We start from the raw sequence: 15,501 nt of genomic DNA, 5'->3' as shown, positions 1-15,501 counted from the left end.
CACAAGAGAATGAGACCAATTTAAGACTTGATTTCAACTGTCCAACAATTTGATTCAGTCAGCACCATGAGAAATTGCAATTTGGCCTGAAGCTGGGTGAAGAGTTTGAGAGATGAGAAGTTGCATTTTTTAAATATTTTGACTAATTTAAAAATGAAAAAAGAAGTAGGATAAAGAACCATTTAATTTTCACTTATAGTACTAGTATAGTACATGCTTCACTGCACTTAACCTCCACCTCTTTTCATTTCCAACCTTCCAAAGTAGATGAAGTTGTGCCAGAACACTCTGATTCTACAACCAGATGCTTCCAAATCTATTTGAATGGTTAAATCTTTTGAAATAAATCTGGCACACATTTAAATCAAAACATGACGGCAGTCTCACATGCATTCTTGTTGCATTCAAAGTTGATGATGGTCATTCTCTGGAAGCCTGTAGAACATTTATCTCCATCTGGGTAAATCAAAGTCAAATCCCCATCTGAATAACTGCAGAGGTGAGAATAAAAAAAGAAAGAAAGAAAGATGTAAATATTGATTATTCCAATGATTAAAGATGAACCCTAAGGTCAGAAGAACTAACTGACACACACACAAACACAAACAAGCACACTAACAAACATTACCGTAATGTCTGGTTCTGATATTTTCCTGCAACCCTCTTCCTGTCTGGGGTCTTCTTCACCTGGCAAGACGATATAAACTGGTTTTTGCCACATTCTTCCATGAGGAGCTTTCCACATACATTCAGGTAATAGACGTAGCCGTCACTGGATTCTGCATAGTATGGATGATCTAAGGCTACACACAGAGAGAGGGAGAGTGAGAAAGAATGACCGTCACGTGATTAATTAGCATCATCTTACTGAACAGTTGCTATCAAAACTTTTTTTCTTTCACTTGTTGGCCCGTTTCTTATGGGCAATAGCCTCCAGTTCGCCATTAATGCTGGGTTTGCATGCTGCATCCACCTTTAAATCCCATCTCAGATTTTCTATAGTGTTCAACTCAGGTCAATGTGACAGACACCCTAGAATCTTCGAGGACTTCTTCTGCAACCAAGCCCATCATAGTCCTGTTGGAAGGTACAATGAAGCACAAGCTTCGGCTCACAGATGGTGCGATATATTTAGCCAGGATGTCCAGATACTTAAATGAATCCACGTCGACTCCCACATGCTGCAAGTTTCCAATGCAAAAGAAAGCAAAGCAGCCTACTGAGCCATCGCTATGCTTCACGGTAGGTGGCATCTTTTCAGCCTATGCATAAGCCTATTTGCTGATCTCACCATATAAACACCTATAGAACAACTTTATAAAAAAAGCCAGTAACGTGTTTGCTAACAATTTTTAAACGGGTTTGTTTAATAAGTCCATTTATTTTCTCTTAAGTAATCAGGTTACAGTCTGCTTACTCAGGAAAGCTGATTTAACTTTCATGTAAACGCAAAACCTTCTATAATCGGGGTAGAGGATTAGGGAAACCTAATTTTCCCAGGTAGATTTCACCCACAGACTGCCAATTTCCCTGCTATGTATACAGGTAAGCAGTTTTCTGAGGCTGCAGAAAGGGCAAGCAGGTGGGTAGAAGGCAGAATGGGAAGAGATCCTTAAGGAATTTCCTCATTTTTAGATCAAACTCCAAATGAAAGTGAAACCAACTCAAAGTCCTGATAAGTCCCTTTCCACCAAAGATATTGTTTTTTTTTATTCAGACAGCTAATGCTTTGTATCCCCCTCACTTTCCCTGATCTCCCCTGTTCTGTCACTCTGCAGTGGCACAGACGGGAAAAAACAAAAAGAAAAAGTTAGTCAGAAAATCAGGAAGCTTTCAGCCATGATTCCAAAAAAAAAAAAAAAAAGTCCAAAGAACTTGCTCGTCTTCCGGATACATGTGTGGATTTCCCGTAACCTGGTCACTTCATGCACAAAACATCTCAGACAGTTGCGTACATTCTACAAATGCAGAGGGAAACCAAATGTACTGGCTTTTAAAAGGAAGCGTTCATGTTAAACTCTATTAAAAAGGTTAAGGTTCCTGTTGTAAAACTGAAAAAGCTATATAAAAAGGCAAACCCCGAGTTAAATGGGAAACCAAGTATATGACCTTAATGATACATTTGTAACAAACGGGGATTTGTGAAACCGTTGTAGTTTGAGATCCTTGGTTTAGGGTTAAGATTACTTACTGGTCAAGGTAAGAGGTGTCAGGTCTATGGAGATGTCGTGCTGTTCGCTGGTCAGTTTGCAGGTATGGCTCTCCAGATAGTCTCGGTGACAAGCATATTCAGTCACCCAGTCTACCTCGTAACGACAGTTGGACTTGGCTGTCATCTTAGGAGTGCTGCCCTGTGAGAACAAAAATCACCAAGTTAAGAGGGTTTGCTTGAATTAAAAAAGTATTAACATCTTGAAATCAAACGACCAATCATTCAATACAAATTGAAAACAGTTATATACAGACGTGTTCGAAATTGTACCTTTCTAAGTACACAAACACGAAAAAAGAAGAAACTCACAACTTTCTCTGAAATGACTGAAAAGGAATAAAAAATATGTAATAAATAAAAAACAAAAAAACTAATTTAAAAAAGACCCTGACTGTTCTGGATCTGTCCGTTATATTGATACTGAAAAGTCAGATTATTTTTTTATTTTATTACTCAATTCTTTTATTTTTTATTAGATTTGTCAGTTTAAGTTATTTTGGTGAAAACCTTAGGTTCTTTTTCGTTAAGGGTTCCAACAATTTTGTCTGTAACGTACCAAATGTCTGCTTGATGGACAAGTGAAAGTGATTGTGACGGCAGGATTGTGTCCGTTACAGATGTCCGGGGAGGATGAACCATTGCTGGCTTCATAATGTAACTGAAGTCTTGAAAGGAGAGAAGACAGGAAATAAGTGAAAATAAACTCAGTACAATTGTTATAAATGGATTTCTTTATTTTAAGATGTCTTAAAGCCAGTAAATCAACATTCTGACAATGATAAACCTTTACTGTAAGCGTAAACCCTCAGCAGCAAACACAGTGACTCTGACTGAAAGCCACCTGCAGATTATCCCCTGCTCAAACTGAACAGATGACAGATTATTCTTATCTGTTCAGAAAGAAGGTACCTGTCATTGGACTGCTCCAGCTGATGGGTAGGAACACCCATGTTGTAAGAGCCCTGTCTGGTGATCAGACAAGCTGCAGAGCCCTCTGGACAGGATTTGTCTGGACGGTCTGAGAGATGATTAGGAAAGATATGAGAATATTGGAAAGAAAAGAAAGGACATCAATTTCAAATAAACCGAATGCACAGACAATACAGAATCTAGAAGCAGTGAATATGCCACCAGAGTAGATCCACGGCTGCTATGGTTTGCTAATGGGCATGGTGGGTCCTTTTTAATCACAACTGAACTAAAAATACTTAAGGCTGCATGTTCTTATGATCTGCATGTTCTTATGATCCCCAGTATTAGTCAGCAGGTATACTTTTTTATGGCTTTGCAAACTTTTATTAAAATATCTATGAAAGTGATCGGTCTGTTTATTCATCATCATGATATTTACTGTAATCAGACTTCCATTTACTAAGACATCTCATTTACTGATCCAACCGACACCTTTCCTCAGGTACTCACCCAGAGTGCGGCAGATGTTGATGTAAAAGTCAACGCTATCGTCGCCGTCGTCCACCAGGTAGCCATCGTTCACTTTGATAAGAGGGTTGAGATCATGCTTCTTCCCATCTGAGTCAAACACGTAACATGGCACCTGGACACAGAGGAGGCAGGTTCATACTGCAACACTCCTACTTACAGTAAAAGGGTTTTATAGAGGCCATTCAAACACTCCTTAAAACCTCTGAAATATAAAGATATACAACGTGGCTGCTGATTAATGTGCACACGTTACAAATCCCATCTAAGGGAAATTAAGTCTATGAGTGTAATACTTTTCCATGTAATTAAGTCAATTATAAGGGTTATTTGATCAATTCAACACTTTCAATGAAGAATTTCAAAGTGAACTACTCAATTCCCTTTCCAACAATGAAGAGCTCTGTAATAAATTAGCTCTTAACTGTTTAAAATATGAAGGTACACTAAATATAGAATTTAATGAAAACAAATAGCAAAAATAAATAAATACATTTTAAAAATGTGTGCAATAGATTAATATGTTAGTCTGTCTCTACAAATCTAATGAGTCAGATGCTTTCTTGCAATGGCCATCTGTGGCTACAAGAGCACATTTAAAATCATTTCACACTTTTTCAATTATTCCACGTAAAGCACCATTGTGTTAGCATATGATCCCCCTCTAACCACGAGTGGGAAGATAACTTTCCATTTCCTCTTAAACGCTTCTCTGGCTCATCGTCTCTCACATATGACAGCACATTGGCTCTTTTTTTTTTTTTGAAACACATAAAAACAGTATCATCGGTGAGTCAGTCTGCATCATACCTCTTTGTATGGCTTGAACTTGTTGTTTTTGCAGGCAGCGTAGGTCTTCCACTCAAAGTAGTGCACACATTGAGACACAGCGACAAACTCTGGGGTGCCCTGCAGCAAACACACACAGGAACACGATTAGAGCGTGTGCATTCACGTTGATGTGGATGACTAAAGGATTAAAGGGCGATGTAATAAGCAGCTGCTCTGGAAGACAAAACATTTTGTAGGATATAAATGTCTTCGCACAGTAAAAAGGGAAGTTTACTACTATGTTTGTAATAAAATATACACTCCCTCAGGTGTCTTATTGCTATTCCTTATTCTCATTGTAACAGCTCAATGCCTCTCACAAGGCATTTTCTTATGAGTTTCCACACACACTGTGAAGCAATAACACTTAGTGTTGAACCAGACTAATTAAAAAGATGATCTTTAGGTGGTTCTGGAGGATAGAAAACCGCTAGCAAATAAACATGGATGTAGACGATGCACGTTTTAAACTTTGAATAAATATGTGCGCCGTGTTATGAGGATGGCCTCGCCTTTTAGATCGTGTTTCGATCATCTGTCATTACTCTGACAAATGTTGCCTGGGAGTTCAGCAGGAAAACGGCCTACAAAGCTAAAACATAATCTCTTTCCTTCTCCACCAAATCTTTAGCCAAACTAAACAAAAAGGTACGCAGCTAACCCACTGTCACCACCGTAGCATAGATCTCAGTTGGGTACATCAACTTGGTACTCGTCACCATTTATATTTTATGCAGAAACAAAAATAGATTATGCCTGTAAATGCTGATAATGTCCATTATTTACAAGCGACAGTGAAAAATATAGCATTTCTGCTGAGGCGGCTGCTGCAGATCATCTGCTTTTCACGATATTTTCTGCATCAGATGAGGTTTTGTTGGGTTTCATAAAAGCCACCTTCATTGCTTGACATCTGATGTCATCTTCTGCAGAAACAGCAAGCAAGCAGCAACAGGAAATAACATATCTTAATGTCAACCCACCGCTCAGCCAACCCCTCAAATCCACACACACACACACACACACACACACACACTATTGACTCAAATGAAAAAAAAAAAAATATTGCAAGTTACTGTCATTGTTTCCAGTAAGAGCGTCACTTGAACGAGCAGTGTTTAAGATTTCTTTCAGTAAATGAAAAGCCTAACAAGAATTTTACCTGACTGAGGCCAGTGTTCACACTTCATTTCACTTCCTACAAAACAACTAAGTTGATAAAACGTTTTTGCAAGTCATAATATAATAAAAAGGCAAATAGCTGAGTTAAACAGGAACCAACATTTAAATTTTTGTAATACACAAACATTTAAGTGCATGTTCACGATGAAACTTCAGGCTGTAGCATTTCCTATTTCCTAATGTTTCACACCAATCTAGCAGGTTCTAACTGTCAATAATCAACAGAGCAGTGCAACTAGACTGATTTCTGACCAGGTTTATGGACGTCTTATCTGCAAACTCATTTTACAAATTAAAGCAAAACATATTAAATAGATTGTTTCAGCACTGTAGTTGGAAAAAAGTCAAATCAAACTAAATAACAGCATTTGAGCAAAGCTACCCCTCTTTGTTATGGCTCATGCATTTATTGTGCCTTCATTCACTCTTTAAGTAATTCATGCTGGACTTTGGACACTAAGTTGATTGCAAAGCAGACCAGTAGCTCAACAGATCTCTGCAGACACTGTTATGGACTGCAGCTGCTGACATGCACCACAGTCAGTGTGGAGGAGGTGTTACTGACACAGGGGAACATACTAATGCATTAGTTCACATTTTTTATGTTTTTTGCAGTATATCTGGCTCTTGGCAAAGCACAAATTGTACTGTAGGTCTCAAACCGTGTAATGTGTCTTACCAAGGTTTTCCCACATTGGAAGCTGATGCTGGTCTGAACGTTGTTGCTGCTTCCTGGACATTTTTCTGTGCTGTTGTAATCCCGCACTGAGCCTGCGACCTTCACTTGAGACAGCTCACCTGCATATTTAACACAGACAAACACAGTCGGTTGCAGTGACACATTTTGAATGACTGTAGTTTGTTTAATGGATACTTTTATTCATGTTAAACACTTTATTACTCTTGTCTTACCATGCATTGATAAAAGTATATGTGCTAGAATATGATCAAATCTAAGCTTCTTAATCTAAAACTATAAATGTGAAGACAATAAAATCACAGTCTTACAGTAAAAGAAAAATGTATAAACCCACTGCACTATAAACTCATAAACACCCAAGACAAACTTGTGTACCATAATACCCTGACCCTGCTGTACACAGAAGGCTACACAGTCTGACCGCAGTCTTCGTTCATCATCTAAACAAAAACAGCCAGTAGTGGGAAATGTCCTGCAGGAAGAATCTGACTAGATTTAAGACGCATACAGTTTAAGTAAACTCACAGTAGGTCAGCTGTAAAAAACACGGCGAGTAACTGATGGTGGTTAATATGATATCACATGTAGAGCAAACCAGTGTCCTTCGTCCTGGAGTTATCTAACAATCACAAAAAGTCCAAAGGGGGCACAATAACTACTGGAAGACATGTAATGTTCATGCTACATGTCAAAAGAAGACAATCAACTTGAAGTTTTTAAAAGGAACCTATGATGCATCTTTTCATGTACTTCCCTCAGTGACAAGTTCCCTCTACAGGATGAATACAGCTGAACTTGCCCTAAATAGAACTTCTAAATCAAATAAGTAAAGTTATCAGTCAAATAAAAGTATGTATACATCATAGAGAACATAGAAGCAGACAGCCGGATTTAAACCACCTTCTGACCTTCTCATTTTGGGGAGGCAGCACTACCTCACCACTGTATTGCCTGTTCATTTCATTACTACCAATTCAACCACCGAGAGACATTTTTCGATTGGATAAGTTCACATTACAGGTTCTACATTTTAAATGTTACAAAAATATAAAAGTTTTAATTAATGATATAAGTGGTACTTTATAATGTCTTTCTCTAGTCTGTCTCAGTTAAGCTTAAGTGTTTGACACGTTTGGGTCCGTGCATCCCAGGAGAACAACACGAGGAATGTTACTGAACCTCAGTGAGACCTGACACCAATAACACAACCGAAGTCTGTATTTTTCCTTAAATCAATCAAAAAATATCTGCAAAACAGAAACGTCCAACTTCTGAAATGTATCAGGTGTTTACCATCTTTTTGGTCTATTCAGACCCTAGGCCCTTGATTTCCAAATGAAATGCAACATTTACTTTCACCTGAAAGAGGCTTTGAAACCACTGACTATATAGCTATACACTGGCTTGGACTGTAAAACTTGATGGGCACCATTTCTGGCAAGGGATCAATTTAAAAGAAATCAAATGTAAGAAAAACAGTTTTGTGAAAAGCCAGCGTCCCCTCAGACTGAGACAGACAGATCGCTGCTTGTTTGTGTTTCATGTGTGAGCTTTGTGCTTGATTACGTGTTCCTGGGTCATGTGAGAAGTCAGCCAGTGTGATTACGTTCTGACTCATGAGATTGTACTGCTTCTCCTTTGCTTTCTCGCCATTCTTTTACTTTTTATAGATGATATTTGGCTTGACTGCAAAACACATTTTTGATGAAAATAATTCTGTCTGACAACATGTCTTCATTAGATAGGTCACTGACAAAAAGAGAACTTGATAACCAGGACATAAATGAAAGGAAGCCAAAAGTACTCACAGCAAGCCTGCTCTACATTTAGGTGAATGCTAAGTCCTAAAATTAAGTTCCATGACAAATACATGTCCTACATTCAAGATAAACACTATGTAATAACATGTCACATCCGGTACACATTCAGTTTAACTATAAAGCAAGAAAAGTGTGATTATAACACAATTTCCGCAACATATGTGCTGATTCTGATTACTGTTAAACACACGTAGACTGTTTTCAGTAAAACACAAATGAGCAGGCAACCAGTGAGAAAAATAACATAAGAAAAGTGACATTTCTGTCCACATTAATTCCTTAAAGTCTTCTATACCTTCATGTAGGAGTTTGCATGGTTCGGACCATGAACAGATCCTTTCATCTTCCCCATTTTGGCCTTCACATCACCTTAGTAGAGCTTAACCTTGGTCTCATAAGCCCATAACTCTTTCTGACTTTTACAGCTGATGGCCTCCATATTTCATTTTTGAATGATCCCTTCACCCCTGCTCTGTGGAGGTTGTCACTGACTTTTGTTTCTGGGTTTCCTAATATGGCTCCATCATCAGTTTTGTTCCTTTTTTTGACCTGTTCTGTGTATACTGCTCAGTATCCCAGGGATTTGACATTCCCAATTGTTGTATTGGCCATGCTCAATGTTTGTGCATTGCCTTTGATTGTTCCTCTGGGTGTCAGGTTGACTTATTCTTTAGTAAAACCTATAGGCTAAACTAAAAACGTGACAAGAAAAATCTGTCGGTTTCAGAAATTGTTCTAATGTTCCAAGTCCTTAAATTTCTGTATGTGTAAATACCAACAAATGAAATCTGAAACTATGAACTTTCATCTCATACCCATTCTTTTCTAAACATTTTATATTTTGTTCCTCGGTCTAAGTAGCTCAATTACAGTAAAAATGTGTGTTAAATGGGATTTGAGAAGTTGAAGGATTATAACAGAGAGGCTGAGACCTGACGGGCGCTTTAGGACAGGGATGTTGATCTTGATGACACACAGCAGCAGCAGCAGCAGCAGCAGCAGCAGCAGATTTGTACTCGTCAGCACAGAGTTCAGATTTGCTGATGTATCGATAAATCTACAACTGCTCTTCTTTGCTTTTAAAAAAAAATAAAAATCTTAGAGTGGTTATGTCAGCCACAGGACTGAGAATGTTTGATACTGGTTTTTAATAACCATACCAAATCGAACAATACTTGTCCTCCACAGATTTAAAAACTAACCTCTAGTTAAAAGACTCTGTAATTAACGTTAGTCGTTTAAATAAAGTAGATGTGATACAGATTCAAAATATATTCATGTGGAGGCACTGTGCTTTTTCTCTCCTTCATAATGTTACAGCACATTTTATAGACAAAACGATTAAATTGATAAAAGGAATTAATCCCCAAAATCTTCAGTGAAGTATTTGATAATGAAAATATGAATTAGCTGAAGGCCTATATCCAACTTACTCAGGACCAAATGTCACATCACATCAATCAGAGAATGCAAATGATTAGAGTCAAAGAGGAAACAAAACAGAAAAAAAAAAAAAAAAAAAAACTGTTGGTCTCTCGATTTCTGCTGATGACGTCTTTCATGGCCACTGATATAAAAACACGCTTTACCAATTTTAGCCACAACACAGTTTCTTACACTTTAAGGAAAGCAAGAACAATTACAGTGGTCAAACTACAGCATTTCCCAACTTAAAAGTGCTGCTACCAGAATAATTACAGCTTGTAATGTAGAGACAGTTGTCAGAAACAAAACTGCACAGTGTGCCAGCTCCCCTGCACCTTGCTACTAAAAACCAACTAATTGGGATTTTAAAAGGGTTGTATTATGGGCTGGGGGCTGCATCAGACAGTCAAAAGGACTGTGAAGGAAACTCCCAACATGTTGGATTCTGGCATGCTCTAAACATGCTGCCATCAGACAAAGCCCAGACATTTATCCCGTAAAACAACAATGCAAGGACACAAGGCTATAGCACTTTATTCCATTTCTTTCAAGTTACAATCCCTGCAAAATGGGATTTAAAGCTAAACTCTGCAGCTTTGCACAGGTCGTCTCCCCGTGGAAGCTGCATGTGGCAGCAGAAATTGGGCAGAAAAGATGACAGAGCTGTTGTTGTAATCTGATCCTTAAAACATTTGTGGTAATGTGCCAGATACCAGCTGAGCAAATAGTAAGGATGGTGATAAAGTTACATTACCAAACCTTTATAAGCAAACATTACACAGGCTGCTGCAGGTCACAGCCAGTGCCAAAAGGACAAAACACATAACACAATAAGCTCAAAGTAACATCTCATTAAAACGATGTTTTATTCAATATGTCTCATTACAGATTAAAGATTTTCTTAGTCACATTATTATTGCACTGAGTCAGCTAGACACACAGGCCTTGTTCTGCATTTTTCCTATTACAGCCTTGCAATATTACTTTATAGCATTCAGTTTGTGTACTTCTCAGACTTCTGTACATGGTGTGTCACATCTTGCTGCTTATGGGGCTATTTTCAGGTTTTATACTTGAACATAAACTCCATCGGTAAATGCCAATCTATTTTTAAGCTCTGACTTATCCTGAAAAAGGAAGTTGCTAACAAGGGCTAAATAAGACTGCAGAGGTCATCAGGAATATTAAACATCATGGTGAACACAGAAACTCTACTCACTAACCCAACTTTACAGCCTATTTCATATAAATTGCAATCACTAACTCACTAGGGTCATTATAAATCTTTAAATAATAGAGGCAAGTCTGCTAAATTACAATAGAAACAAATAGAAATTGGAAGTTTAGTGGTGGTACAGTTCATTTGCAGCCTCAGAAAATCTTTTTGCTTTTGGCACTTATCATCTATGATCATGATCTTGTAGCAGATAACTCAATATCAAAACGTCGGTCTACCACTGAGCTTTTTTCGCAATTATCAGCAATAATCCAAATGCCAATTGAAAAATCCCATTGGCTTTTTGGATCAAGCAACCAGGAAGATGCTAACACCTGGGCTGGGCTACACAGAAACATAATCCCTAGGCCACTGTAATTAAACAAGCTCATATTAGAGTTTTGGACAGCAGCTACATGGGAAATTGGACCATTAAACTGGTCAAGCTGCAAGGTGGCTGACCAAATGTCTATTCTGCCAGAAAGCCAACAGAGTGTGCGAGAGCCCAATCACTGGACATTCAGCTCATGAACCCCTTCAAACTGCAGATCAAATGACAACTGGTGTGACAGAAATGGGGCCTGATTCTGATATTGGTGGAGGCTGACAGATTCAGGGCTAAAGTGGGGCTGAATCACTACAGTGTCTGGCAGGAGAAAAGTCTATTCTATCCGTAAGGCTTCAACTGCAAAAACTGACAAGTTCACGGACATCTCTGACATCACAATAGCTGCTCTTTTTATAGCTCTGTATCTGGACAGACATCTTTGAACACAAAGATTTAGTAACATAACTGGAAATCTATAAATGTCACTTAGTCTATTAGACTCTTGTATAGAACATGTTTGAGATATCAGATTCATGCTGACGTGGGCACAATATGCCAAAAGCCTTTCTACAACAATCCTTCCCTGAACAATTTACTTCCCTTTTATAGCTTTCTTATCAAAATGTGTCATGCGACCACAAAAACCTTTACTTTGTCACTGTGTAAACACCGGAGGACTGTACTCACCAACAGACTTCTTGGTATGGTCGGTGAGGTTTTCGGCACACACAGCAGTGTCGGGTCCACAGCTGGTGGACGGTGAAGTGCTGCAGAGCTTAAACGTGTAGCTCACTTTATTATCCAGGTCTATTGCCTGCCATGTATATCTGCAATAATGGAGGAAAGCAGATGGAGTAGAGAACACAGAGTAAGGAATTAAAGAGAAACATTGAGGCAATGTTAGATTATATCACATATTCATAGACGAGTTGGCTTCACCTCTGCTGCACAGATCATTTTTAGCCTATAGACTCATTGTTGACTTACAGATTTATAAAGCTCTGTGCAATGATTGTTTTGATTATTTTCCATTTTGGTTAATCTGCTATTCGTTCTTAATGATAAGAGTTTGGTCTTATAATGTCTCAACTGTCTTCTTTTGTTTACATTGATTGTTTCATTTGATCAAACGTCAAAGATATGAAGTTGTCATGCAGAAAATCATTATATTTGAGAAGCCGGAACCAGGAAATAGTCATATCTGTTTATTATATCACTTAAATGACAGAAAGACTAACTGATTAGGCAACATTATTTTAGCACTACACTAAAATAATATGTATGTTATATAAATTCTGTAAATTTAATGACTCAGGTCTTGCTGCAATAATCGTTAATAAACTGAAAATATGGTGAGGATATTACAAATAGTTATTTTTAAAGAGAAAGGGGGCGGCTGTAGCTCAGTTGGTAAAGGCAGTCGTAGCCTGGTAGAAATTGGGGAGGGTTGCATCAGGACGGGCATCCGGCATTATTAAAGAGAAAATTAAAAAGAGGAAATATTGTTTCAACTTCTCAGTTACAAAGGTGTGCTGCTTTCATTTGGCTCATGTGGTAATAAGTTTAATATATTTAAGTTTCGGCTGACAAACAAGCACGGTGAAGACATCACCATAAGCTTTTATGTTTTTCATTCATTTGACATTCTTATAAAACAAACAGTTCAGAGATTAATTAAACAAAAAGATCAGCAGATTAATTGTTGAATAAAGCCGTTTTCAGCTGCATTTTTATGTGTTGTAAATTATTCATGTTCGTCATCCAGGAATTTGTCACTCAACACCAACTGTACGTGAATGATTCCTGGAACTTTTTTTGCCACCTTTTAACACAGTTCCCATTATGTTAGATGAGAAAAATACTAAGAATAAGGATGAGATACCTATTTAGGATTTCTGGCTTTTTACTAGGTCAATATTTGAACAGGAGCTGCAGTGTAGGAGGACAATCCTTCAGTCTGTTTGTGGTGGCAAAAGTACCTTTAGTTAAGTAAATGTACTAATTCACTACTTTAATGTACTGCAAACAAACTACATACTAAAGCATTCAAGTGTAATCAGCACTGGTTAGTCAAATCTACTTTTAATATCAAATGTCTAGGAAAATGTTTGACTGCTGTGCTGTCAGGGAGATATATGTGATATCACTGTGTACTTTTGGTCAACATTTGCAGTTTTTACCTAATCTATGAAGGACTCCAATTATGGTGAATGATGATGATTATTTTTGACATCTGTTCATAAAAACCCTGAAGATAATGACAAACTGTGTAACACTTCACTTTCTAAAATGATATTAGTCACATATTTGAGGAGAGCTGTCTGATAAATGTAGTTCGAGTAAAAAGTGTAAAAGCTTTTAAAATGTATTAAAGTTAAGTAAAAGGTACCATAAAAGGGAAGCACATGTACTTGAAGTAAAAGTACCTCTAAAGCTACGACGTTTTTTTTTAGAAGCATGTCATTTGACGTTGCTAACCGTTAGCTTAGCCGTTATCGTTACATGGTAGTTTTCGTGATAGCATTTTTGCTAGGCAACGACTTCAGCGTTAAAAACAAAGACAAAAAAACCCCAAATTAAATACCCACCGACTCCTATAACCACCGAGTCAAATGCGTTTTCGACCACATTTAATTCGACTTGAACTCAATGGGCTGATCAAACTGTAACGGTATAAGGAAATCGATTTCCTGACAAGGAAAGTAACGTTGCTACGGTGCATCCATCGCTGTTAGCTAGCTCGACGTTAGCTCACGCCAACGGCGGCGCTAGCTTAAAGTTGCAAAGTCGAGCAAACCACATCGTAAAGTTGAGATTATTACAGAAACAGAAAGCTGACTGGTTGTTAATGAGCTTCAATCAATCTTCTTAGAATGACAAGGGGGTAGCGTGACACCGGGTGTCTGGTAATAATAAAATAGTTGTCAAATCTTCTTCTTCTTTTCCTTTCAGCTGTTACCTTTCAGGTCGCCGCAGTGAATCATGTACCTCCATCTAACCCTGTGCTCTGCATCCTCTTCTCTCACACCAACTAACTCCATGTCCTCTGATAAAATAGTGGGCAAATCATCAGCTGAAATGTGCCCGAGTTAGTTACAGTAGCTGAGTATACGAGGAGAAAATGCTGCTCTCCTCAACAATAATCTCTGTCAATCCTGCAGCTGCAGTGTTTGTGCCAGAGGTGTGTTTGTTACCTGCAGAGGTCCTGGTACAGGCTTCTACTGTCCTCCGCCACTGCGAAACGGACCGACAAACATCCCAGAACCGCCACGAACCACAAAACCAGCCTCAGAGGCGCACGGCCATTGGATTGATGCTGAAATACCATGTTTACAACGGTGGATATGGTGTGTGGCGCCTAAGACGACATGATACAGCAGAGTGTCTGTGCCCCGAGCCAAATCAATAGGAAGTGACTGCACCACATGACAGAGCATCACATGACGCTCATGATTGGAACTGAGGCGGCGTTCACGGTCTGTGGGAAAACTCCCGTTTTAAATTCTGATGTAATGTATGTCACCAGACGCTTACAGGCTCCATTACATGTAAAAGTACTGCGTCGGAAATGTCACCAATGTAAAAATGTATACATATCACAGAGAAAGTGTCAGGTAAAAGCACTCAGCGCAAGACATGTGATCGTGATAGTGTTTGTAACTATATTGTTTTTTACTGAGCTGACAACATGTCTTTGGAAATAAAATAAAACTACATTGTTCCCCAATGTAGCACATATATATTTTGTGGAAATGAAGATAACAACTAGTGGCAAATAATCATAGAAAATGCTTCCTACTCTTTTTAGATTGCAAATTTCCCCCATAACCTGTTGCATTCTGGACCATGGATCAGACAAAACTGCATTGTGTGACTTGATGCCCTCAGTTTTGTTATATGGATCAAGTGAATTTACATCTTCCTGGCTTTTGTTGGACTCCTGACAGGTTTTCTGGGATTCCTGCTTCAACAACTGCCCAAATCTTTAAAAAAAAAAGGCACAAGCCAAACACAGGAGATGCAGGATAAACTCAGTTTCTTCTGCTTTTGGCTTGTTGGTTGAAGCTTTCTTCAGTAACAAAACAGGCTCAACACAGACTCAGAACAGGATCGAAACAGTTTCACAACATACCAGTGACATCCCTATGGTTAACCACACTGACGAAGCCTCCCCTTCTTATTCTGGTTAAGTTAAAAGAGTATTTTTGAAACTTTTAGATTAAATTCAACCTACAACTCTTGTCTCCGCACTCTGCAGCCAGATCACCTGTATTGCAGATATGCTCATTTTCCATTTTCCCGAAAACGGTGCTTAACTAGTCACCTCCCCCCTTTTTCTTGTAATTT

At 38.4% G+C, this 15,501-nt stretch overlaps 1 protein-coding gene across 1 annotated transcript in view; it reads right to left on the bottom strand.

The window, feature by feature from the left end:
- The window catches only part of igf2r (insulin-like growth factor 2 receptor), a 42,420-nt gene extending 27,851 nt beyond the window's left edge, over window positions 1–14,569 (bottom strand). The window contains exons 1-10 of the mRNA XM_067481358.1: window positions 14,349–14,569; window positions 11,842–11,981; window positions 6,345–6,463; window positions 4,463–4,561; window positions 3,635–3,767; window positions 3,122–3,230; window positions 2,769–2,877; window positions 2,192–2,351; window positions 629–803; window positions 388–491 (exon numbers count right to left, since the gene is read on the bottom strand). Of these exons, the coding sequence (XP_067337459.1) occupies window positions 388–491; window positions 629–803; window positions 2,192–2,351; window positions 2,769–2,877; window positions 3,122–3,230; window positions 3,635–3,767; window positions 4,463–4,561; window positions 6,345–6,463; window positions 11,842–11,981; window positions 14,349–14,482 (1,282 nt within the window). The 5' untranslated portion in view covers window positions 14,483–14,569. The remainder of the gene's footprint in view (window positions 1–387; window positions 492–628; window positions 804–2,191; window positions 2,352–2,768; window positions 2,878–3,121; window positions 3,231–3,634; window positions 3,768–4,462; window positions 4,562–6,344; window positions 6,464–11,841; window positions 11,982–14,348) is intronic.
- Between the last annotated feature and the right edge of the window lie 932 nt (window positions 14,570–15,501).

The sequence above is a fragment of the Channa argus genome, chromosome 17 (assembly GCF_033026475.1).
Source record: "Channa argus isolate prfri chromosome 17, Channa argus male v1.0, whole genome shotgun sequence".
Taxonomy (NCBI): domain Eukaryota; kingdom Metazoa; phylum Chordata; class Actinopteri; order Anabantiformes; family Channidae; genus Channa; species Channa argus.
This window is presented reverse-complemented; position numbering and strand designations above follow the sequence as displayed.